This window comes from Aphelocoma coerulescens, chromosome 18 (assembly GCF_041296385.1).
Source record: "Aphelocoma coerulescens isolate FSJ_1873_10779 chromosome 18, UR_Acoe_1.0, whole genome shotgun sequence".
NCBI lineage: Eukaryota > Metazoa > Chordata > Aves > Passeriformes > Corvidae > Aphelocoma > Aphelocoma coerulescens.
Genome location: NC_091031.1, coordinates 3,561,267 through 3,588,103, shown reverse-complemented (window position 1 = coordinate 3,588,103; position 26,837 = coordinate 3,561,267). Strand labels below are relative to the sequence as shown.

The window sequence follows — 26,837 nt, the reverse complement described above, 5'->3', positions numbered from 1 at the left end:
ACTGCATTCATTTCTATCGAGTTTAATTGCTCTCATAAGAGCAACTGTCAAGACAGAACATCATTGAAAAACTGGTCACGGCTTTAAAAATATTTCAAAATAAACTACTGAAGTTGCATGCAACATCCCTGAAACATCCTGATGCTAAACTACTGCAACATCTTACAGGAAACTATTAATCAAAACTGGAATTTATAATTACATCTGAGACTGCAAGGAACCCATGTAATAACATATATTTAAAATTATTCTTTCCAAGAGATTCAAAAAGCTTGTTCCAACTCTAAGCATGTGATACTGAAAATATGCACCTTATGACTTGAATATTCTCAGGCTCAATTTACTTGTACACAGTTATTTTCTTTGGATTATAGAAGTATTTAACAAATACTGTATAAAGTCATGCCAAAAGCAGCCTAAAGCCTTTCCATGAATTACAGTAGCAGCCTTTTAGCATATAATAGTGGTTAGTTCATAAGCATGGAAAAATTAACATAATATTAGTTCTAACAAATCTGAAATATCTGCATACCTTAGTTTTGGTACCAGCAAATAGTTCAGCTTTATAACTTTAAGCTTGACTATCATTAACAAAAGGCCCAGTAAAAATACAACATGGATGTGTTTTTAGTGATCAGAGTGACCAAGTTCATGTTCTCTAGGGGGAACTTTTATTTAACAATCATACAAATTAAGACTACTTTCTTTAAAAGTTCACTTGAGTTTGTTTACCTTTCAGCAAATGCCCTGATCTCCCACAGTTCCAATTCCTCCTCTGCTACCCAAGTTTCCATTATAACAGGGCCTGTTTGCTTGGGTGTTTCTGGCCTTTTTGGCCTGAGGGCACTTGATCGAAGTCCCTTCCTCTGGGGTGTTGGAGTTTCTTTAGAGAACAGTCAAAACACACACATTAAGCTATACTGTAAAACGAAATTGAAGTGTAAACCAAGATTAAGAGATTTCAGTCCCATTTTATAAACAGGAAGGCCTTTCAGCTTCCGATAAATCATGTCCATTTGTTAAATGCAGTATTTGTTTCCCAGTAGGTAAATGAGTCGTTCAGGCAAGCTGCATTTGCTCCCTTGATGGTTTGAATTAGCATAAAGATCCAGCTACCTTAGATCTAGATTATCTTACCTCTAGATTACACGGAGGGGGGAAATGTCTAAACAAACAAACAAACAAACCAACCAACCTTTTGGAGCCTCTGGAACACCAATGGGACAAATGATTTTTCTTATACAGTACTCTGACCGGATCCCATACGGACCAACATCTCTCCGCTTGATTATTTCTGTTGTTGTAATTTCAGTTTCAGTTGTTTCTGCAACAAGTGAGTCCCAGTACATTAATAAAAGAAACAAATAAAGCTATATCTCCAATCAACCCAACATACTCAAGGCAAAGAAACAGCAAACAAAATTCAAATGCCACAGCTGACAGCAAGCCTTTATAGAAATGTTTTGAGGGAGTGTAATACTCAGAATTTACAGCAAAAGCTTTAGCAAAGAAAATTAAAATAACAATACCTGTCCTTGTGGTTCCTCCCCCAGGTGGAGCTTTTGCTGCCATATCATCCCACTTGAGACATGCCCACAATAATCTCAACATCAGGCTCACTCCAGCCAATGATTTGACTGTTTGGAGTCGATACCTAATGATAGAAAATAAATTATATTTTAAAATCAACTTAAAATACCCAACCAAACCATCAGGACAAAGGTTTTCCATTCTACTTTTACTGAACAATATAAAAACTGAATCATAAATAGCAAAATTTGCATGTTTGGGCACAAACCTGTGTATCACTTGTATTTTAAAAATCAAGTCATTTCATCACATCCTACACTTTTTCTCAAAAATGTAAAATATGTACCTCCAAGTAATCCCAAAAGTTGGTCTTGGCGATGGATATGGCCAGATATCCAAGGCAGGCTTTGCATTGTAATTGAAATAAGGAACCTCTCTGATACCTCCTCTCCTGGCCAGCTTTTTTAAGTCATCATTGGGTAAAACAAATATGCTTTTTTTACTGCTTTTGGTAACAAATTTCCTATAAGATGGTAAGGCAGTTCCAGAACGAGTTTTTTTGGGTCTTGCAAATTTCATTAACTTCACTTTGTCTTTTGTGGAATATTCTTTGCTGACAGTCATGGAAGTCACCAAGGTGCCTTCTGGGGTGGTCAGTGAATCGGTGACTGTTGTTGTAACCACTGTTTTACTGTGCTCTTGGACAGAGATGAAATCAGAGTTACTGTCTGCGGATGGAGTGGTGAGCTTGGTCACAGTGGTGGTGGTGGTGACAGTGGTGGTGGCGCAGTTTTCTGTAGATGAAACAACTGTGGTTTTCTCATCACTGGCAGCTCCAGTCTCTGCGACTTTAAACACCATTTTGGACTCTGTGGACACAGTTGAGGTTGTGGTAGTCACTTCAGTAATAACAGTTTTTATTTTACTTTCTCCATTAATATTTTCCATTTTATAGGTCTGTACACCATTCTGGTCAGCAAAGTGACTCCTCAAGCTGGATTCCTCACACGAGATTACAGGTGATGGAGCAACTTTCTTCTCCTCAACTGCTTCAGTTTCCATGGATTCTGTTTCTCTGTTCAGGTTATTTTCTTTACAGACAGGCTGTGTTGGTGGGGAAGCAGAGCCAACACTGGCAGATCTCTCCGGAGAAAGCTGGTTTTCTTCAGTTTTCTGCACATACTTGAGAACTTCATCTGGTGGCTGAAGACTCTCTCCAGACTCAGATTCAAGTGAACTCCGCAGATGTGACTTCAAGTCCACATTATTTTTATCCTTGGTGTCCTCTCCTCCCATGATGTCACCATTCATGAATGGTTTTACTGAAGATTCCTTAAAAGTCAATGGTTTTATTTCATGTTCTGGAATGGATTTATTAATATTATTAACTTTTGGTTCGATATCACCCCCGGCCCTAGCTTCACAGGTATTTTTCACTAAGCAGTCATCATTTGATAATGCTTTGATGTCACTGTCTTTTCCATTCATTTGAAATGATGATTTTTCTTTTTCTAAGTCTGTCTCAGTTTCTTCATTATTCTTTTTATCAGTAACAGTATTTACATTTGTCTGATCAAGATATTTGTTCATGGTACCTGTCTCCACTTTCAGTTCCTGACGTTTCTTTTGACCATTCGCCTCTGTTAGTTTAGAGCTCAGTAAATCCTCGTTAACATGTTCCCCATCCATGTGTGCCAGAGTTTGACTTTCACGGTTTCTTTCAGAAATCAGCCCTGTTTTAAATGATTCTAGATCTTTATTAGCTGATTTTTGGTGAAATACCATCTTTTCAGATTTACTTTCAGTCTTTACAGAAGCAATTTCTTCCTCCATTTCACTTTCTTGAGAGGACATTGTTTCCATATGGCTTTTTATCAGGTAATTGTTTTCTGGATCTTTGCTCTGCTGTTCAGAATTCCCTTCTGAGTCTGGTTTTTCAAGAGTGGCCACAGCATCTCTTCTACAGCTGCTTTCAGGTACCACTGGCCCTAAGTTTTCAAGTTCTCGCTGAGATACTCTGCTAATAGGTAGCTTTTGTTTCAAGGGTTTTTCATTTGTTTCTGAAACATCCCATTTGATTCTGCCTTCTGCACTGGTTTGTTTCAAGCCATCCACTAAAGAGCTCTCAGACTCTCCAAGAGCCTCTTGTCCTTGACACTTATCAGCAGCCAAAGGTTCAGGGTTGTTTTCTTTGCCATCATTCTGAATGGAGCTGTCTCCTTCAGAGGATTGAGGGGAGTCTTCATCCAGCAGCTGCCCTTCTCCTTTTGAGAGCCTGTTTGACAAAGGCAAAGAAGGCTCATCTTCATCCCCAGTTTTGGTACAGGAGATGCTGCTGATGGGCAAACAGTCCTGTTCTGCATCATTGGCTTGGGTCTTGTCTGAAATATAGCTTTGATCTTGGGAAGAACTGTCAAACTGGCTTCCTTCTTTTCCTTTCCTCATTTGTAGCTCATCTGCATTTTTCTGGGGGCTTACAGATCGAATGCCCCCAGTCTTAGCACCAGCCTCTAGCTTAATCTTTTCTAGACGTTGTTTTTCTTCCAGTGTAAATTGTTTTATTCGCCTCTCCAGAAGTCCATCTAATTTTGATGATTTTACTTTCCTTTTGTAGCAAGTCCTTAAATGAAATCCCTCACTGACATTGATTATATCCCGCTTACAATGACTTTCCTCATCTTTTATGGACGATTCAATTTTCACATCATCTACATCCATAGGTTCTTCCTTAATGACTTTATCATTTTCACCATCGATGTCTTTTTCCACTGTGAAGAAGAAGTAACTCTGAGTCAGTGAGCTCCCCAACAATGAATACTAAATTATATTTTTACATTAAGTACTAAGAATTAAATGCATATTTAGCATATTAATAGATTTCAATAAAAAAAGTAACAAAATCTTCAGACACTACTACAATGGATAATAGGCAATAATTTAACTGAGACATTTTAGATGTCTTGAAAAAATCTGTTACAGTTTTTCAGTAGTTATTTCTGAGGTTCTATGCTTTTACTCATGCAATGGTGTCATGAACAGCAGTTTCAGAATAACAGAAGATTATTACCTGTGTCTTTTGCATGATCTAAGTTTTCAGAAATTGTGTCAACTTCTACTTTTTCTTCATGCAACTTCTCTTCTTTTACTTGTACTTTCTCCAAGGTTTCTGAGACATCTGCTTTGTCTTTTGCTTGCAGATCCCAAGAATCCTTTGCTCTGTCTTTCTCTGTTTTTATCTTAGTTGGACCTTTTCGTTTATCCAAGTTGCACTTTTCATCTTCGCTCTTTGCTATTAACAAATTAAATTATTTCAATTATCCAGAGTATTTTTTGTACTCTGCCACATTTGAATGTATGTTAGTTTACCTCTCAAATCATCTGCACACCATTAGTGAAATTCAGAAAGAAAATTCAGTATCCAGTGGTAACGCCATAGATTAAACAGTGCACTATTGAATATATCTATACATCCCCCCAAAATTTAAGATGTTATTTTTTGGTTTTGATTCTCTACATAATTTTTATCTACCTTTAATTTAAATAAGGATATACAAAGATGCACAAGTATTACACACAACATAACTGAAATAATTAAATGTAGCTAAAAAATATCTGTGACGACTGAACAGGTTACACTGACAAAGATCAGCAGATATCCACAAAAGCTTTGCTGGAACAAAATTATTCCTAAAATCTCCTTAAGAAATATCACACACAAATTAACTGAAATTAAAAAAATATAAGCAATGCAGACACTCACTTGATAGCAATTTTCTGTAATTTGCATTAGTATTTCCTGGCAGTTTGGGCATAAACCTGTGGACATAGGTTTTACTAATCCAGCTCCAGCCACCATATCCTGTTACTCTATATTCCTCTCCTTTTTGCTTCCAAACCTGTAAATATTTTTAAAATAGTAATGTTAATGATGCTAATTGCTGCATTATTAATGTTTACATTTAAAAACCAAAAGATTATTTAAAAAACCTCCAAATTTTTACACACTTTTCCAAGCGAGCTGAAGTATATTTGTGAAATAATGTACTAAAATTGAAGATATATTTGCTGATAATTAAATTGCTCTATCACAGTAACATCTAAAAGCCTCATTTATTTATGTAATAGTGAGAATCTATTTACCTAAAAGCTGAAAGATTATAGGAGTTTTTGAATCAACCTGTATGCTTGTTTCAAGTGTAGAGCAAAGAACTACTCCAACAAAAGTAGTTAGTATCTACTGTAGGACAGTATAAAGAGGTTTCTGTAGTAGTTTCCATCTATTAGACAACTTCCAAATGGTAGCTAGGCTGGATTTTTTGGGGAGAGGGAGTGGGTATGGGACAGACATACAGACAAGATTCCAATAACCACCAAAACCTTCCATTAGGGAAGGCTGCATTTGCAGACTATTTATCTCTCACTCAGGCAGTGTCAATAAGAGCATGACACAGATCAAATTCAGTTCAGACCAAGATTATGTGCTTAAATACATGGCCATGGTTCCTACTCCCATGGCAGGCAGTAACACAAGGACACGAACATTGTAAGCTTAAATGAAAACAGAAAAAGAGTCAGAAATCAACAGTTTCTGTATTTTCTTTGTTCTTCCCACAAAAGAAATGCTCACCTGGTGTTTGACAGGAAATGTGTATTTCACCCATGTAGCTTGCTGCATTGTTTCTTCTTCTTCTTGTTTTCTCTCTTTTTTTTTCACTTTCTCCTTTTCTTCTCTTTCTATTGCTGTCATTCTGCGTAATCTATTCCGTACAGATTTAAGTGCATTTAAGTACAGAATTGTGCAAGTAAATATAAGAAGCCAACAGCACATAATACCCCTTTGAAGAAGTTTAAATATCTGAAGTTAAGAGGAATGCCCACTATCAGGTTTTAGGTATTACTTGTAACAGGAACATCACTTTCTTTTGCGATTTCAATGAGGCAAACAGAGCTGGATGCAACTGTGTCTAACACAGACACATCTATTTTCTGCTCCTATGACAAAATGAAAGACAAAACTCAGACTCCACTGAACTGAGAGTGTTGAAATATGCTCTTCTCTTCTCCCAGAGTTTTAGCACTTTTGACACTGTGGCTCAGAAAAGCGCAGGAGCAATGACACTTTTAAAATATTGTCATGGTTTTTCAGTGTTTCTGGTTGAGAAAAAACACTTCAAGGGCTGAATGACCGTTTCAATTTAAACATAATTCTTACAGACTTAAAGGAACTAGCAATTGCAAACCAAAGTAAAATTCTCATAATCCAAAATATTTTAGTATTTATTAATTTTACCTCGTGTGCCCCAAGGATTCTCGCCAGATGGGCAGCATGACAACTGGTTTGATTGCACACTCCAGTATAGCCAGTGCTAGTGCAAATTCTCTGGGTTTGCTGCACATCTGAACAGCCTTAATCCAGTTAGACCTAAATTGGAAAGAAGAAAAAGATCTGAAATATTTACATGCGCTAATACAGCTTGCCATTTTAAGAAGATTTAATGGTAGGATAAAAACTCCTGTATTAATACTTTACTCAAATGCACAACCCTTTTAGCCTCCATCTTAAACATACATCGTATTTTATTATACTGAATGCTTGGAAATCACAGATTTGAAAAAAACAAAGACCATTGCTTATTAACACTGCTAGCAAAACCACAAGTAAAACACGAGAATATGTATTTCCATTTATTAATTTACCTGTGAGAAGCCCAATTAGGGTGAAGGAAGGATGCTGGGATATTGTTTTCTAGCTGAATAATGGTCAGCCTCAGGGTGGATATGGTCAGAACTTTGGAGCCATGAACAGATCCGTTCCACTTGAACTCTCCAGCTGGAGTCAGGCAGAATTTGTGTGAGAGGTGTCGCCTCTTGTCGTGGTCTTCCCTGTGCTGGTGCTTGTTCAAAGCAAAGGAATTGGTTGCATATTGATTGTGATAAACACGGTATTTCCCCTCCTGCCCCAGTTTGAAATAATTGTTGATATTTCCTTTAGTCATAACATCCTTCTTGGTGTTCACTCGGGAGACTTCGCCTTGAGAGTTGACCACCAGAACCTTATGAAAGAAATATTGGAAATTTAAATGAATCTCTAAAACCATTCCTTCTATTAATTATGATTTATGCTTCAAATGTCTATCTATAAAAGAATAAAAATACCCTGCATCAGTTTGTAGAAGCAAGTAACTGTTTATCCAATACAGCAATATACGTACTTCATCAATGGCTGTCTATAGAGCTAGGATATTCCCAGGATCAACTTTAACATTAAAAAAATCACCATCCAGGCTCCTCAGACCAAACAGGAACCTGTTTTGCTGCTCTGATTATGCCTATGGAGGAAGAGAGCCTTGGGAAAAGAGCTTCACTAAACTCAGGTAAGCTGTGAACCCCCTCCTCACAGAATTCAGACGTAGCTTAGCAAACAAGTATCCTGGACTCTGAAAACATGGCATGGATAACATCACTGGACTAATGTGTTTGTCAATAAATGCACCAAATGTTAACTTATAAGGAAAATCAGTTAATAGAAATAAAATTAATATACCAAATAATATGCATACAATTAACTGCAAAAAAGTCCCAACAGTCAAACACTTCCTTCCTGGAAAAATTCGGCTACTTAAAAAGAACAGAACCAAAACAACAAACAACCCAGTCATACAAAACAACTACACCAGTGCACTGGGTCAGTGTCGTATCACTCTGCAGAGAGCACCCAAGACAGGAAGAGCAAAGGAGAACGGGGAGAAAGCTTCCCGTGATATTACAATTTCACCATTTGCTAATTTTTTTTTAAGTACCTCCATTGCCTGCCAATACCCATTTTTTAAACTTTTAAATAAAATTTAGTATTGTTTAAAGAAATGATCGTCTTTCCAGAACATTTTTTGCAGTTGAGTTTTCCAAGATGTGCACAAACCTCTCTGGTTTCTTTATATAACTTATTTGCTTCATTTGCTGCAGCAGCAACCTGCTGGCTTTTCATCTGGCTCAGTTTGCTATCTGGATTTCTCAATCTGGTGAGCATCCGTGTTGAGCCTGGCGTGCCCTTCCCTGCACCTGGAGAATCACTTCTGTCACCATTGGATTTCTCTCCTGCCCCAGGGAAAAAAAAGGCTTTTAAAACAAACTTAAGAATTGGAAGTTTTCTATTGATGTATGGAAGTTACGAAAAGAACAGAAAAGTTTAGTGAAAAGATGCATAAAATGAAAGTTGGAGACATCACTGTCATTATCCTTATCATCATTATTATTATTATCACCATCATTATTATTATTACCTATGTCCTCTGAAGCCTGGGATCCCCTCTCTGCATTTTCAGCATCAAGAGTCTTACTGGAGTCATTCTGCCCAGAGCCCAGCTCGCTGCCACTGCTGTTCTCAACATCTGGCTGTGAAGGTGCAGCAAACCTACTGCTGGGGATCATCTGACCAGTTTCTTCTACAAAAGAACAACTTCAGTTTTAGTTTTTTCTTTTGAATTGGATCAATGCAACCTTTTAAAGTTTTCATCAAAAAAAGGCAGATGAGCATGTTTTGCTGGACTGAAGGGAAACAAATATAAAATATTATTTCCCTTCAGAGCACTGTATCCATGAAAGTATTTTTTGTTTTGTTCCAAGCAGTTTCAACTTCTACATCTCTGAAGAACTGAAATTCATACCTGTATTTAAAATACATTCATAATTTATCCAAGACCGTTTTTTTTCTATAGATACACACACAGAGAACCCTCTACTGAGACTGTTTTGCATTTAAAATTAATAAAATTTGGTCCTCCTGCAGCTTCTGATTTTCTATCTTTTAATTTTCTTGTGCTTTAGCTGTTCTTCAAAGCACACACCTTTCAGTTCCCCTCATTTTCCATTGAGTCTTTGATTGTCTCTTCTTCAGCACCTTAATTCTGAGGAATCCCACAGATTTCTGTTCAACTGGCACCACTGTAAGTATCAGCCCACTCAAAATATCAGCCCCTTCCTGATCTGATGGGTCTTAATGTGGCTTCAAATGGGTTCCTGGCCCCCAGCTGTCCTTGTTACAGTGTCCTGACAGCTCTGGACTTTGTTGTCACCTCACCTGTTGTGCTGCCCCAGTAGGAATTTTTGACTAAATATCAGTGAATTGCAGCTACCTTGAAATAAATTCCTCCAGCTTCCCAGTAGGAACAAGCCCTCATCCCTCAAAACAGCAAACCCAGCAATGTCTTCTGAGGTTTGTGCCAAAGAAAGACAGTTCAGCTATTTAAAAACTACAAGATCTGCCTGTTTCCAGAATTCTTCCAAAACATCAGGGATTCTGATGTTGTTAAGAAAAGTGACAGAACAAAATCTGTTTTCTGTGAAATGATCACTTCTAGCAGAAGGATGGATCAGGTAAATATTCTGGAATTCTTAGAGAATCCCTAATCTGAATGCATCTTGATTTTCTGACTTTGCCAAATGGGTGACCACCACTGTTTGATCCATTTCCCTTTTTGCTATAAGGAAAAATGGACCTGTTTCCATGGCTGCTGTTTGGAGGAGAGTAGAAGCACCCAAACCAGACTCTTAATAAAGATTAATATCCAAATTGCATTTAACAGGGATGGTGACAGACATTCTCATCTACCTCTGCATTTTACTCATGTTTTCCCCCTCTTTCGGCAGTAACTGTGTCACTGATCCTGGTTCAGTATCTCTCCCTCTCTCTGAAAGAATAGTCTCAAACTGAAATTTCATAGCAAGAACATAAACATCATTGTGAATATAGTGAATTAGACATAAGGAAAAACCCTCTCCACACACTTTCCTACAAAAAAAGAGCCCACTAATTTACAACTCATGTAGAAGCTTTGGAAGGAGAAAAGTACTTGAAAGTGTAATAAATAATGATAAATATGTAAGTGAATCTTTGAAATAAAATACAAACCCATAAAAGTGTCTGAAACGAAATTATAGGATATGTATCTTTTCCAATAAACCTCTACATAGTTATTTTAACTTTAAAAGGGAATAAAAAATAGCAGAACTGGCAAAAATATTTGGTCATGTATCTAAAATATATGGTTTTTGTCTCATACATGAGGACACTTCCTGTACTTAAAAAGTGTATTATGAGGCTTGCAGATTACAGATTAATCTTAGCTTTCATTTTGTCCACCTGTTAAGAAAGTTTATTACAAGGCTTGGATGTATTGACTTTCATAAGTTGAAAAGCTGCAGACTGTGACTATATGGAGAACTACTTCTGTAGGAGAGAAAACATTTACTACCCCTTTTTAAAACATAACCCACCAAGTATGTCCACATCACACATTAGAGTATGTTTAGATTTTTAAGAACTGAGAATAAAATCCTGATCATTTCAATGGTGATCAGCTGTTTAGAACAACATTTGGTTATGTAGTACATCTTGTAACAGAATATAATTCTAAATGTAATATAAAGTAATTCTAAAATAGTATACTCATAGTTTATGTTACATCTAATCAACTCCCACTTATTCCTAAAGCAAGAGTAAGTTTGTCTGGTTTTAAACAGTGTATATTATTACCTTTGAGTCACTGACATGGCAGAACAAAACACGTTAAAATACAATAAACCTTGTGCTTATAATTCTGGAATCTGTCTAAAATTTCTAACATGACAATTTTAATCTTGACATTTCAGTGCACTGGTTTATACATGTGAATGAAAATGCTTCGTTTGTTAGTAATTTACACAGTAAATGAGAGGTTAAAATAATAAACAAGCCATCAGCAAATTAGAATTTGAAATAAACTTTGAGAGGATGCTAATGATCATTATGGATCACTATGGAAAAAGAAAACATACAGAAAATAGAAAATAAAAAGCTTAGCCATAGTCATCTTTGGAAGGCATGGAAATAAATGCTAATGTCATGGTGGACCACAAATTTCAAGCTCTAGTTGCAAGAAAATTAACTTTGAAATGTTAATAATGACAACGTAGCAGTAAAGGATGGCACTGCAAGCGAACAGCATGAGTGATATACACTGGGAATGGTTTTAGTGGACATATCAGAGAGAAAAACAGATTCCCCAAATTACAGAGGCATTGGTAACAGTGCCTTCTGTACCTGAGAGTTCCAGAGGGAGCTCTGATGCCACCTTCTTCTCTGCCACGTTGTTGCTATCAAGGGTTTCTGACTGACACCCCACTGCGTCCTTCCCTTCAGAGCAACTATTCTCTCCTGCAGAAGGATTTGTGGTGTTGTCATCAGTGCTTGAGGTCACAGAGTTACTTTTATCCCCAACGACTGTTGCCTCTATAGTAAAACGCACAATAAAACTTTAGGGATGTTCTTTATTATGCCTTAGGATGTCATTTGGCATCATCCATAGAAACAACTTCAGAAGCTTTATTTGATAACGCTGAAAAATACCGAGCTTTTTCCTTTCCTTTTTTTTTTGCTATGAGATAGTATTGTCTCAGAATCAAAGAACAAACCAGTTGTGATGAGGAAAAAGTTGAAAATCATGTAATATGGCTTGCTACAAACATGTTGATCACAACCTGTAAGTGCCTCCTGTACCTCAAGGCAGGGTATCTAGGAGCCAGCTGTATAGAAGTAGGAAAATTGGTGAAATTACTTAACAAGAACAACTCCAACATACAAGCACAAAGGAACTAACAAATACTACCTATTACTAAAGTATCTTGGATAATCATACAGAGAAAGTATCACATTAACACTTACAGAAATGTGGGGTTCACTTCACTTAAATGGAGCTGTTAAAGCACAGTCAGAGTTTCTTTACCTTCTGTTTTCTCTTTTTCCATGTCTTGCTCATTGGGCGTTTCCTCAATTTTATCCTGGTCTCCAGATTCTTCCTTGTCTCTCTCAGCATCTGTCTGGTCATTATCAACATCACTTTTGGGCTTTTCTGCTTCCTCATCTCCTGTGTTTTTATCTTCCGCTATTTCTCCTTTTCTTGCTCTGATAATGTCCAAAATTTCATCTACAATATAAAGCATGTTGTCAGCATGAAAAAACAAACCACCTACAGAGCCATGGAGCACAAATAACATGACATAAATCCTGCTTCTGATGATGATAAACTAGATTCGATTCAAAGTGCAGCATCTATTCCCATTACATAAAATATTCCTACCATTTGCTGCAGAAAGGAAAGACTTGTTGTTGCCCCTTGCTTTGTTTGTAAGATCTTCTGTCACATCCATGTGCCGATGCACTTCTTCACGCATCTCGTCCAGGGTTTTGCACAGGTCAGCTTCCCAGTAATCCTTGTCCAGGCATTCAATTAACTCTGCCAGCTGGATCTTTGTGCTGTAGTACCAGATTTTCTTATCCTTCTCACTTTCTGAATCTTCCTCTCTGTAGGAGTATTTAAAAAATATTGATTTTAAAATACCTGGATAAATGACAAAAATTACTATCAGTCTGTTTTCTGCAGAGAATGATTAAATGTCAATACCTGAGTGTGAATAAACGAATTACATCGCTCATATGCACCCAGTCTAATATCAATATTCAATTATCAATATTTGTTTCTTGTTTCCTTCCCTTTCTTCACCCCCTCAGTTCTCACGACAACTTCCTCAGGAAAGCTTTGAAGTCTCCTTAAAACTGGTTTGTCCAATCTGACAACAAGGTTTATTCTCATTATATTTATTATTACTGTAACCAGTAATTTACTACTAAGTCTGAAATAATTTGAAAGTCCAGAATCCATAATGGTAGTTTCTGACAGTGTATTCAGGGAAGAGCACAGTTAGGGAATTCGAAGTATAGAACATCACATTCATAAAATATTTTATATTGGCATCCTACAGCATCCACCTGTGAGAGCACCAGTAAGGGATGAGTCATAACACAACCCATTTGAAAAGATCAGGGGATTTCCACATTTTTTCCACAGTACTCCACAACCCCATGAGCCCAGAATTACTGGTGCCAACAGCACCTCAGCAGGGCCATGGACCCAAGGGAGCTCCATAAATACCTCAGGTAACAGGCTCTCCTGGAGGCTGCAGAGCACAGGGAGGATGCTCCAAGTGGTTCTGCAGCTGCTGGATTTCAGCTTGGCTTGTTCCATCCTGTTGAGCAGCAGCAGCCAGATCCAGGCTGGCATGAACCCAAGCACTATTTCCACAGCACATCCAGTGCTCCCCACACCTTGTGGGTGACACTGATTGACCAGTCTGGCCTTCACCTGGGCAAAGGAACTAAACTACTGCTGCACTTGCACCCCGTTAGAGCACTGCAGGCCTGTGGCTACTGAGGATCCTAATCCAGAGTGCTGACAGCAATGGGAAGCTGACTAAGTCTCAAAGATCTGCCCTTGTAGGGTTTGTTGCAGGTTCCTCTCTACTGGTTGCCTTCCCATGGCTTATACATTAAAAATGGCACAAATTGGCTTCAGGGATTCAAAAAGACAAACAACCTTAAGGCAACTTGATCGCTGTTGGTCTACTGCCTCCTACACTGTGTTTGTGAAACAATTAGTATTTGCAACTCAAACAGAACACTACTGAAATAAGGTGGTTATGAGGTTAATAATGGCAATATTACTCAAAATTCAACTATTAACTTGTCAAAACCACTATTACAAAACTGGCTTTTGGTTTTGATGATAAAACCTGGTGTATTGCAAAGAAACTTGCATCTCTCTCATAAAGGGCTTTACTCATGAAAAGCAACTAATTCTGCTTTACCCATTTATTGCTCTAAACTGCCAACATTCCATTAGTTTTACCCACACCAACCTGTTAAGTTTGACAAGTTTTCTCAGAAAACAGCTCATTTCAGCAAGACTGTCACATACAACACACCAAAATATAACAGCTGAACACTGACAATCATTTGACTCTATGGAAAAATTACTGTTTAAACTATGTTTCCTCTAAACCAAGAGATATTTACTAACAACAATAGGAACAACAGCACTTTCATTACCAGTGGTGAACTAGAGCCACAGAAGAGGAAGATAAAGGCAAACACCCAAAAACCAAGATGGAAAGGGCGATGAGAATGCAAGAATAGGGCTTTATACAGTGAGAGGAAATAAAAGGATGAAACAAAATGCTTAACTAAAAAGGACAGGGAATGGGTGCCCTCTGAGCTTTCCCTGGCAAGTTTCCAAGGGAAGTGGCAAGTGCAAGACTCTGGCAAAGCAGCAGTTGTAAGGCTGCTCTGCTCCTGACAAACGTTAACTGCAGAATATGATGCTGTTTTTATTTTATTTCTTAACTGACCAAAAAGGGAACTTGAACCTTTCATTTTGAACCCCTCTATTGTAGCTGTTACAGGATTATTTGCTAGAGAGATAATGCCATTTATACATCCTCTTATATGACCTAGATATGCAACAATATGAACGCTTTATATAGAATCAGAGAGTCACTTCGGATGGAAAAGACCTTTGAGATCAAGTCCGACAATATAGTCTTATCTCTCCATGAGGGAAGGCCATGCCTGCATCCATCTGCCAAGACAAGCAGCCTGTACACATTGCTTCAATTTTGATGGTGATCAACCAAGTGTTTTCTTATTTTCATGTTTCTCCCCCCATTCAGCAAATCTGAGATTGCTCTAGCTGCACTAATGGAGCCAGGGTATGTGTGTCACCTGAACATCCCAAGCAGCATCTGGCTTTCCCCTTCCCATCAGCCCTTTCTATTCTAGGTTTGCAAGGTTTCATTGGACTGAAAAGCAATTAACTGCTGTTTTCAATTTCCCTGGATAACTCAAGAAAAAGCCTTCTGCACCAGTAAAGGTTTGCTGTATTGCAGGCCAGTAAACCCTGAGGCTCAGTGCACAGAGCTGAGCGAGACGTCATACTACTGAGAGTATTCTTCAGAAAGCACCTGGAGCTAATCCTTCTATGCGTGATCGGAGTCCTGCCCACTAAAGAACTGCTCAGATAATATTCTGGATACAGACAGTGAGGTTATCCAAGAGTATTTTAATACCCTTCTACTTCATTTATACCAGGGTTTGAGCATAGAGTTTGTTTTGAACTGAAGGCTATCACAACGTCAGCAAGACAATTTCAGGAATTAAGAGTTTTCTATTGAAAAAGTACAGGCAGAAAATGAAATGGCACAAACTGGTTGGTCTGTGTGCTTACACCAAACTCATCTCCACCTAAACTTCTTTCCAAGATTCGGATTGTGCTAGGGGAAGACTTGGAGCACACAGCAGAAATCAATCCACGCACTCTATTTTGGCCAACTTAGATAAGACCTCCATGAACAATTATATGATTCCAGCTAACTTTCCCTTAATGTCTTTTTGTGTTTACTAAAGGGACACGACTTTTACCCTCTGAAGAAATCAGAGGGGCTGTCATAAAAAGATGGAAAGATGCAAAGCTGCACAAGGACCAGTTCCCAACGTTCTTCTCAGACAAGCCAGACAGATTTGCCAGCTTGGTGCTGGACAGGTCTGCTGAGTCTCCAGGGGACTCAGCTGAGTCATAGACAATGTGTGAGGCCAAGGAGGGAGAAAAGAATCACATGACTATTTCCTACCTCTTTCAGCCTCCCTGGCTGCCCGGAACTATTCACTGGCAGGTTGCAGAGACAAGTTCAAAGACTGATAAAAGCAACATAGAAGATGCTACAAACTCTCAAGTAAGGTGATAACAAAGTATTTAGTACTACTAGTAGCGGATATTTTCTGCATTCCATGATGATACAGTTGGAAACTGAAGAATTCAGGAAATTTTTTAAAGGAATCTATTCAAATGAAGACCCAAACCCTTGTTAATTAATTATAGAAAATAGAGGAGGACCCCCCAAGAACATAAACAGCATTACAAATCTTGCAGAAGAAAAGCTGAAACTGCTTTTGACTGTGGAGGAAGATCCATACAACTCAGGAATAACAATGTGTGTCCTATTTCTGCTATCAAAATGAAAGCCAAACAGTGTTTCATTATATTCTTTCACAGACAGTTGATAAATCCAAAGCATCTCAGTATTTCTATAAAGATAAATTTGTTAAAACACTGCAGCTTACTAGGACAATGCAAGTCAAAGTCCCAAATTTCCTGAGTTATTAACTTGCAGATACAATCTTCACAAGTGAAACAAATGCAATTGACCCAGAGGCATCATCCTTTGTAAACAGCTTGAAACAAAAACCTTGGGAATTAATTTGTTCTTGGCCTGTTTTTTGTTTTAATCTTGTTGATATTTGTTCATGAGGAGACCCCTTCAGTGTCCACATTTCCGTCTTCGTAAAACAGAAGAGGTGGAAAGAGAAACAAACCCACAATGATGGGCTTAAACAAGGCAAGTGATGGAAATAAAAGTATCAGAGAACAAGTCTACAAAATCCTTTAAAAGGTAGGAAAACCAGCAGCAGGTTGAATTTATGACATTTAAACGGGGAGAGGGGAGAAGAAGTAAAACGCCCTAAAAACCCTTTTGAGAAACAAAACTACCAAGAACTTAGGATTTCAGGTCTGTAATCCTCCTGGGCAGGATTTCAAATCGGTATTTGTGCAGATTATTTTTAGATCTATTAGTTTCCTCTGATACATTTGATCACATGGCATTGGGGAATACACTTTATTCATTTTAATAAAGTTGATATGATAATATAATTTCATGAATCTCAGGTTTTAGCATTTGGCAGTTATCCTTCAAGTTACCCTTCAGTTATCCAAGATATCAGGTGTGGTTTGATCTTGTTCAGTGTGTAGATATACAGATAGATACATATATATATAGAGAGAGAGAAATATATATATATATCTGCAAAGCAGTTGGGTTTGCAATACAGCATGCTTGCTGAATTTAAAAACTGGAAGTACAGAGTTTAATGTCTATGTGAGTTATTACAGTTGCATTTCCCTGGAATTAAGCTGTGTAGTACTTGTGCCCCCTTATGAAATAATTTGCCCACATAACACCTCAAAGGAATGCAAAATATTGGATTTTTAAAAACTCAATACATTTAACTTCTGAAGATATCTCTTCTAGTGCAGTTAAAATTATTACCAATGTGCTAGAAAGAACACATGTGCAGATTTCAAAGGATCATGAAGCACCTGCATGATTCATTTTAGTTTGAAATATGTTGAAGTATTGCCCGTATCAAAACCTTCTGAACATCAGATACTCCAGTGGGAAAAAACATTGTTTCACAGACCAAGTTTGGTTAAAAATTATTATCTATCTGCCCACATACAGGGAGGAAACAAAGTCTGCCTATTTATCTCAAAATCAACTCCTGAGCAATCTGGATTTTTTTACATTAATTCCCAGATCTCTGCCAGTACAGGAGAGCAATGAAGACAAACCCATCTTTAGAACAGCCTTTTTCTCAAGAGTTTGAGTGGAAATGTACAAAAACCATGCAGAGGAAAGCATAAGTTATTAAAGCACAAGTAACTAGAGCAAAAAGAATCCCAGTTACATGTCCTTCACAATCAGGCTTTTTGTGAAAATCCAAATTTCAACACATTTTCTGAAAACAAAAGGTAGGAAATTCTGCATGAGGCAATGGACAAATTTGAATATCCACAGCTTCAAGTGCCCATCACATCTGGTGAACCACCTGAACGATCCACCCCTTACCGTGGAGCATGTGGCTCAGTATAAACATGGAGTGTATATATAGCAAAAAAAAGAGTATAAAAGATTCCCCGCATCCTTTGAAAGGTTTCTTGACACCACTGTGACATTTATAACCCAGAGAAACTACAAAAGAAAAAGCATGGACTCTTTTTTTACAAATATGAAAGAAGAACACAGGAAACAGAGCAGAGATAATGAATACTTAAACCATCAGCTGACAATACCCCAGAGAAACAGCCCCACATTTTAAAGGAATACCATGAGTCCTTAGAAGTGTCTTCTTTGCAAGATGTAACATCATCATCAGACCTCACAGTCCCTTTTAAACACACTAGCTACTATCTTAACATTTCACTATAACCTGCTTTGTATGAAATTCTGTGAGGTACCCAGCTGTGGTTTATTTTCTCCGTAACACTGAATGGAAAATTGTGTTTACAGAGCTCTGGTAAAAATCTCTATTTCTCCTAATTTAACAATAGCACTGATTTCACTTAAATATTATTTCTCCTCCATTATGAGAACAATTAGATAAGAACCGTCTTTTATGAGAAAACCAATGTTTAGCTATCTTCCTGTGAAAAACGTAGGAAGTGTTTTTATAATTTCAGATTCAACTTTTCAGGTAAAATCCAGGGCGCAATGCCCTCACTAGCAAGGGTTTGATTACTATTAGTATTTTGAGGTAAATTTGTATCTTGAGACTAATCAGTAACAGGAAACTGTGTGAAGCACACGCAGTACCTCCCTCGAAGACAGGCATGTCTTCTTGACTTTCTCTGCACAACAGAAATGTTCAACACAACATTTTCTGCATTTCTAGTAACAGTGAATCCCTTTGAGCATCTCTGAAAGTTTCAGCTTCAAAGGCAGAGCATCAAACTGGTACCAGAACCTGGCAGCCAAACACTGCTTAAGCAGGTGACAGACCACAAGTAGAGTCCTACACACCATGTGATCATAGAAAGAATCAAAGTTCTCTTCAGTAACTTTTACAAGAAACTGGGGAGCTCTCATTAAAATTCCCTTTCTTTTCCTCACATTCATGTGTTTTAGGCACATTAATATTAAGCCTGAGGCCCTTTTTTAATTTCCTTTTTATGTACAGATTATGAGAATATTAATTTTGGATAAATATGGATTATTTCCATGTACTTTAGTAATCTCCTTACAAAACAGCAAGCAACGGCCTTATCTAAAGAAAGAACAATTTTAAGATGGCAACAGCAATTTACATGACGTATTAAAAACACAATATTATTGTTCAGAAATTATGCAATTAGTTGACTTACATGATGATTCTCCTGTTCAGGAACCAGTATTTCCGCCTATGCCTGTCATATCCAATAGGTTCATGTCGGATGTATGGTTTGTTTTTTTGGATTTCAGCCACACAGTCAGTCACTCCAGGCACCTTATGTGCCACGCAGACCTCGCACTGCCACTCGTCTTCTGGCACCTCCTCCAGAGGGGGTTTCACGCACTCCAAGTGGTACACGGCCGAGCAAGTCTCACAGCAAAGCAAATCCCCAAGTTTGTGACAAACCCTACAATGATCATCATACTGAATAACACCTTCTGACATTAACTCCTCACGTGCAATGTTTGTGGTAAGAAACTGATCCACTAAGAACTGCAGAACTTTGATTTTACTCTCTACTGGTCCATAAGGATAGTCCTCTGTCTCTTGGTAAGGAAGAACATGATGGTATTCCTTGTCACTCTCACAATATACCCGCAGAACCTCTGGCCACGTCATTCCATCTATGAAATACAAAGTGGAATTAACACTATCTTTGAGGTCAGCAGGTCCAAAGGTAGTATTTGAAGTGTCTTCTTCACGTAAAACTGCTTTTAACAGCACTATATGCATCTCTGCCATAAGTGTGCACTGCTCTTGACTTACCAGAGCAGCACAGAAGTCCTCAAAACGAAAAGGAGAGAGGCGCAAAACAGTGCCAAAGTTCCTTAGTACCTCATAGATGGCAATAACATTCATTATATGCTCACTAGGCACCATTAAGTCCTCTGAGGATTTAGGAAACTCCAAGGGTGGGATATCTTTTTCTTCCAATATTGGAGAACGAGGACGATGTGCTCTTTGTCTTCTCCTACCTGGAAAAAAAAACAACAGTAAGATTTTGCTGTTCACAGGCCAATGTGTTTAAACATCTATCATCAATCACTGCGCTAACATTCTGAACTAATGCAAATTAAGGCTTCACAAACTTCACAGTTACATGAATGTGCTAACTCACCTAACCATCTTATACTTTAACTAATAGTATGAAAACAAAACACAAGATATCTGAAGTTTTGCTTCAGACACATACAGGAATTGCATTTCCCATACAATATACATCTACTGAATCTTTAAAATGAAATCTAGAAATGTAATTGTTTAAACTACTTAAAAAGAAAGACATTTCCTGCAGCCAAAATATTAATTTTTTCTCAGTTTTATTCAGCATGACTAGTTTAAACTCCAAACATAAAGCTCCAAACAGATATTTTGTATTAAATTATTGCAAGTTATTCTCCTATCCAGCAACAGCATCCAGGAAATCTCATTTCAGGCAGATGTCTTAGAACATCAATTTCAATCAAATTAAAATACAAAAGAGAACCTGAAGTGCATTGCCCACTGCTTTCTAACTAGAATATTTCTCCTGGCTACCTACAAACCAAAACCAGAAGGTAAATGTGACGTTTTATGAAAATATTTCAAAAATTCTCAGTTTTTCAAAACAAACAAACAAAAAAACCACCCCAACCCACCCTCATGCTTCAATAAAACAGGAACCATATCCACAGAATGAGGAAGCAAAATTATTCAAGGACAAGCTTACGAAAAAAAAGCTAATCTAAAGAGCTGTTTTATTACCTAAAAGAAAAGACACTGAGCATAATCAATTCAGTCTCAGATGCTAATTCAGATAAGATGCTACACTTCCTTCCCTTTAATTCCACTATCCTTGATGCCAAGCAGAAGGAAAAACAAAAGAGGAAAATTTTTGAGACACTACCCGACAGATGAAATATTTTAATCTTCTATCAAACTAACCAGCTACATGCAACTATTTCTCAGCTATCAGTTAAAAGTTTTAGATGCATTCATTAAACTTATTTCCCTTTATAGAAAAAAAACAAGTTGAGAAAATCTCATAAACTATCATCTAAGTTTAATCCAAGAACTGAGATGAAAGCTGGTTTTAGGTCCTCTTACTAAGCATACTAAGATTCTGGTCAACAATTAAGTTTCAAAATTATCCGTTGTCCATAGGGAAGTGTCAGCAGGATGCATTTCATTCACAGAGAAAATCCAAAGGAAAACTGCAGTTCTCCATAGCAGACATTTCCCACACACACTTCATTAAAATGCGACATGTATTAAACTTTGTGTGTTCTGAGACTGAAGTGTGACACAACCAGTAGTCTGGAATTTTAAGATTCACAATCATAACTTCTTGACCAAATTCTGCAAATAACAGACCTCTCCAAAAATAAGTTCAAGGAAATTGAGAGATAAGTGAACTTTATCTCAGCTTGGATGTTACCATTAAGAGGAAATGGCTCTCTGTAGCACTTTTCAACCCACCCTACTCCCTTCGATACTCCCAGAAATACAGAAAATAAATCTAATATGGGAGAAGATCTGCTAAGGCAGATCCTGCTGAACCTGAAACACCATCATTAAAACTTTAAAGCATTGAAAAGGGGGGAAAAAAAAGTTACCAGAAAGAAAAGCTACTCTAAGAAACATCCTGATGCACAACAAATGATTCCGGAGAAATAAATCAACCCTTAGGCTGGTATGGCAAGAGGGCACCAGATACAGCTCTCCCTTTCCAACGTTAAAGAATGAAATCTTATGCAACAAATTACACACCCAAACAATACAGAAGATGAACTGCAAGATGTTTCCATTACAGAAGTAATAGGTCAACATCATCTGTGGATAAAAATAACTTTCCAAGTTTAGTGAAGTTTGAGTTCTGACTGTGGAAAATGAAAGAATGTTTCTATGACTCTCTTCCAACATGCCTCTGCACAAATCAGTGGAAAATGTTTAATCCCAGCAAACACACAAAGGAGTTTCACAGCCACACACAAAGCAAGTGTTCTCTAGATTAAACTCAACTTTTCTATCACCATGATCCAAAATCATATATGCATAAGGCACAGCTGGTTTAATTAAAAGACCCCAAAGCAAAAAAAAGACACATTCCCACAATAAACTACTTCAGGGTCCTGAAGCTTCCTTCAACACTGCAGTCCTAGTTGGCCATGCAAGACAACACCACCACCACCACCGAACAGATATTCTGAAATCACTGATGGCCCTCACAGAGTCCAAATATCACAAAAACCAGCAAAGCTATCAACCAGGATTCTTTCCAGTGTTTGCAACTGTAGCAGAAAAAACATGTCTGTCATGCAGTAAAGCCGTAAAACAGCCCTTCAAGAAAGGGAGCAGCAAGGGTGTTAACCCTGCTTTACCTGAATTAATCAGAAGTGACAAATCCCCCCAGGAATTTTAGAAAAAGATAAACCAGAGTGAAGGAATACTGCTGAAAAAAAATGGACTCCCAATATACCAATTTTGCTGATGTCTCTTTCACATGAGATAACCATGGTATGGAATCACAGAATCATTAAGGTTGGGAAATACCTTCATGATCAAGCCCAACCATCAGCCCAGCCTCACCACCATGTCCTCAAGCGCTGGAAAAAATCCGTGGACTCTGGCGGGGGGAGAAATTGCAGAACAGCCAATATGGTTGATAAAAGCAAGCTCCATTTATTAGCAATCCAGAGGCACTTATATAGTATCCCAGCTTGTTAACTCTTAAGTGGCTTAAAACCTATCAAAGCACATTTCTGCTTCTACATAATTAGACTACATTGGCAAGCTTCTACTAGTTATGTTATGGTTAAAAGAATTCAGAGTTCACCCTCCCTTCTCCTGGTCAGTACATCTTATCTGCACAGCTGCATCTCTTCAAAACTCCCTTTTTGTTTCTCGGGCCTGTTTCTCACACAGGGATTTTCTCATGCAGGGTTTTTCTCTTGCAGGCTTTTGCTTGCACAGCTCTTCTATTGATTTGGTTTTATCAATAATCCATGTCCCTGATCCTCTAATCATTTTGCAACACTCAAGTGCCATATCCACACATTTTTGAGCACCTCCAGGGGTGATGACTTACACCAGTTTCCTGAGCAGCCTGGTCCAGTGCTTTACAACCCTTTCAGCGAAACAAAGTTTCCTAATATATAATCCAAACCTCTCCTGGTGCAAGGAGGCCATTCGCATATTTGCCACGTGAAATTAATAGGGGAATAAAAAAAGAAACTTAAAACAAAGCATTCCTAATTTGTTCTGAAGAAGTTAGTCTCTAACACTTCCTCTTACAAAGGAAGCACATTGGTACAATTAGAGATCTAGAAGAAATGTGTTATCGGGATACAAATATGTCACAATAGCATAATAAAGAATTGTACTTTGGTGCAAGCACAACGCAACCCTATGGCTGCATTAGTCACTTAAATCAATTTATGTATTTTCATGTTTTCTTTGGTATAAAGAACAGAAATTTCAAAAGCAATAGTAAAACAGACAATAGGAAAAGAACACTGCATTATAAAATGTGTGCTTCATTTGTGTTAGGCCACACAGTTGCAGCACATTATGATTTTGCGCACCTCAACACTCCCCATCCACACTGGAAACCACACACCACAGCTCAAGAGCTCAAATAATTTCTTTTCGGGCACTGAACTGCTCTGAACAATTCTAAACTAAATATAAACTGGTTTCCAGAGCTAAAAAAGGCAAGTATTCAAAGATGCAGAATATTTAGAAAGAAACTATTTTTCTTGAATGACTTGATGGCACAGTATTTCAAATCTTTCTATGCTGGCTTTTTTTCTTTCCAATTTCACTTTCAATTTGTTATTAATATTCTCTGTACTGGGGTTGAAGAGAATTTGAAGATGAGAAAAGAATCACAAAGTGTGATTTGGGAATTCAGAAATTCCAAGCAATTTGTGCTTAAATGTATTACTGACCAATACATCAACTGTGATCTCAAGAAACACTCAGACACCTTTTAAAAAAACCTCAGAAGCCCAAACCAACAAACCCAAGCAGTCTAACAATCTCCAGTGAAAAGGATGGACACTCTGCCAAGGTGCTCATAAATTTTGAAGCATTGTAAGTGGCTGCTGAACTGAAATTAAAAGTGCAGGTCAGTGGAATATGATATAATGATGTCAAAGTGCTACATGTCTCTTTTTTGAGCTGAAATGTTGGTATTTTACCGGATGGGTGGACAACCTTTCTTCACTGCTGATTTTTCAGTGTGCTGACAACCCACAGAGCTCACCCTGCTTCAGAGCAGTTCCACCTCCTGTGTGAAGGTTTTTGAAGATCACAGTCCATTTTTACCCAACTGTGCCTCATAAACACAAAATCCCTCAAACGTTGAAAAACGTCTTCGTACCATAAACATAACCAATTTTTCAAGCTCTTCACTTTCAAAGACAATCTTCTTTTTCATGAGGCAAGTGGACCAATATTTAAATTTGACATTCACTGGCAGACACAAAAAACCCACAGCCCAACAAAGAACTCTGGCCACTTCAAACACTTTATTTTGGTTTAAATTATTTTAGAGATACTAGGATTTGACAACTTTTTTTTTTTTTTTAATTTGTTGTCATTTGTCAAGTATTTGGGCCCCAACAGGGAATTTTTGTTTTAAATAGAAATTGCAGTATGTACTATTTTGTTTAACCCCAAAACCATAAAGAGGATTGCAGAGCAGGTGCACTGGCAACTTCCTTCTCCTTTAAGCACCACCACTTGACTGACCACACTTTAAACTGAAGCTGCTACACTTCCTGCTACACTATAGCATCTATAGCATCATTCTCAATTCAAGAAATCTACTCTCAATTTACCCACACTGAAGTTTCCCAAAACGTACTCAAGTTTTATTACAGGCAAATTGGATACTTCTGAGATAGTTTCTGCATATTAACTAAGTCTGAATCAAATTTTACCTCTACGTTTGAGGCAATACAAAGGCAGAAAATGTCCACTTCTACACCACTCAAATTCCATAGCTCTATTTGGAGGAAAAAAATAGATTTGCCAACAGCCTCCTGCTGCCACAGCTGGACTACTGACAGGATCCAGATCCCCTCGAGTGTCTCAGCACTACATTTCTATCTAGCACAAGATTCTTTTAAATGGCAAGTCCTTCACTGGTCATCTCCCCAAGTGCTGAAGCAGTCTGCAGTGGTTACCCGTCCCTAGTTGAAGAGCTGCCTGTAATTAAGATTAAAGGGTAAACAATTCTATTCCCATGGCACATTTAATTATAGATACTGATAATTATAGTCTACACTTAGGATAATCTACTAAAATAATTTATATTACAAATATTTAAGCAAACACACTAATGATATTTGAAATAAAACAAAGTTACTGAAGTAACAGTCTGAATGCCCAAAACCAGAATTTACTTAAAAAACCCAAACCATTGCTTTATTTTTTTTCACTTCCATCAATTCAACTTTTCAGAATTTAGAAATGAAACAGAGTTTAAAAGGACCAAACCCCTTGCCTCTATTTTCATTCACAGACTGAAAGAAGAAAAGGGAAAGTCCTATCTACTCTTTACCTCAGGAGAATACAGAATTTAAAACTACTTTAACCATCTTTAACACATCTGCTGGTTTATGTAAACAGAGTATCTGAATTAACTATAGACATCCCTGTCCAGAATACAGAAAGATTGTATCACAACTAAATCACTTTCATGCTCTTCAGCTTTAGTTGTATTCCATCACCATACACGTGTAGGCTAACAAAAATCACCAAAATCCAGTTTTGCCTTGTCTCACTGATGTTACACATCCCTCCCCTCCAGAAAACAGAGTCTTTCAGCCCAACATATTTCAAATATTGGACTGGTGGATGGAGGTCCTTCAGACCACTGTCTTGTTTAAACAGGGACAGAGCAGTGGCTGCATTAATCTGACCTGAAAAATAAACACTGGTTCCAGCCTCTCTTGATTTGAAAGTTCACAGCTGGTCTCATTTCTCTTCTCTAAGAACTTTCCCTTCCTCATAATTTCTCAGCACTTGGGCTCTCCAGCTCAGAGTTCCTGCTGACAGCTGCCATGGAGAAGATAAACTTGGTAGAAGCATTGGGGAGAGAAAAGATACCAAGGAGTTTCAGATACTTCAGCAACCTGTCACAGGAGGCGGGAAAATACAGAACAAACCCCCACCCCTCCAGTCATACTCCACTAATTGACCCCAGAAAAGACTTTCAATTTGCCCAAAAAAAAGATTTAAATTTTGGCTTCAAGTTCCATGAGCCAAGTCAAACCACACTACACTTACATGAAAGTTCATCTTTAGTAAAGTAGAACTGGGCTGGTTTTGTTTTCCAGATCGTGAGTCACTGCAAAAACTTCTCAACATAAAGACCAGCTGGCAGTTATATATGATGTTCTGGAAGCATGAGCACTCCTTAGAGAAGACGCCCTCTCCGACATTTTCCTTCCTCCTGGAAACTTTGCCTTTTGACTGCCCTCAAACTGCCTGAGACCCTCCTATTTTGATTTGGTTTTAATAAACACACACTTGCTGTCCCATATTATTGCTTTGTACCAGGAACGTTTCAAATGGGACTGCATAGCAACACAGAAGTTTTTGTTAGATATCACTGAGAAAACTGGAA

At 37.8% G+C, this 26,837-nt stretch overlaps 1 protein-coding gene across 11 annotated transcripts in view; it reads right to left on the bottom strand.

The window, feature by feature from the left end:
- BPTF (bromodomain PHD finger transcription factor) overlaps positions 1–26,837 on the bottom strand; it is a 53,369-nt gene that overhangs the window by 20,498 nt on the left and 6,034 nt on the right. For 8 of the 11 annotated variants that reach the window (XM_069032921.1, XM_069032919.1, XM_069032925.1 and 5 more), the window contains exons 2-16: positions 19,374–20,196; positions 12,645–12,868; positions 12,291–12,491; positions 11,609–11,797; positions 8,811–8,972; positions 8,450–8,625; positions 7,228–7,583; positions 6,821–6,952; positions 6,158–6,287; positions 5,291–5,426; positions 4,598–4,819; positions 1,877–4,298; positions 1,530–1,654; positions 1,196–1,324; positions 733–883 (exon numbers count right to left, since the gene is read on the bottom strand). In XM_069032921.1, coding sequence (XP_068889022.1) covers positions 733–883; positions 1,196–1,324; positions 1,530–1,654; positions 1,877–4,298; positions 4,598–4,819; positions 5,291–5,426; positions 6,158–6,287; positions 6,821–6,952; positions 7,228–7,583; positions 8,450–8,625; positions 8,811–8,972; positions 11,609–11,797; positions 12,291–12,491; positions 12,645–12,868; positions 19,374–20,196 — 5,578 coding nt within the window. Of the gene's footprint in view, positions 1–732; positions 884–1,195; positions 1,325–1,529; positions 1,655–1,876; positions 4,299–4,597; positions 4,820–5,290; positions 5,427–6,157; positions 6,288–6,820; positions 6,953–7,227; positions 7,584–8,449; positions 8,626–8,810; positions 8,973–11,608; positions 11,798–12,290; positions 12,492–12,644; positions 12,869–19,373; positions 20,197–26,837 lie in introns of those variants that run through there. The other 3 variants (XM_069032928.1, XM_069032922.1, XM_069032926.1) reach the window with 3 other exon arrangements.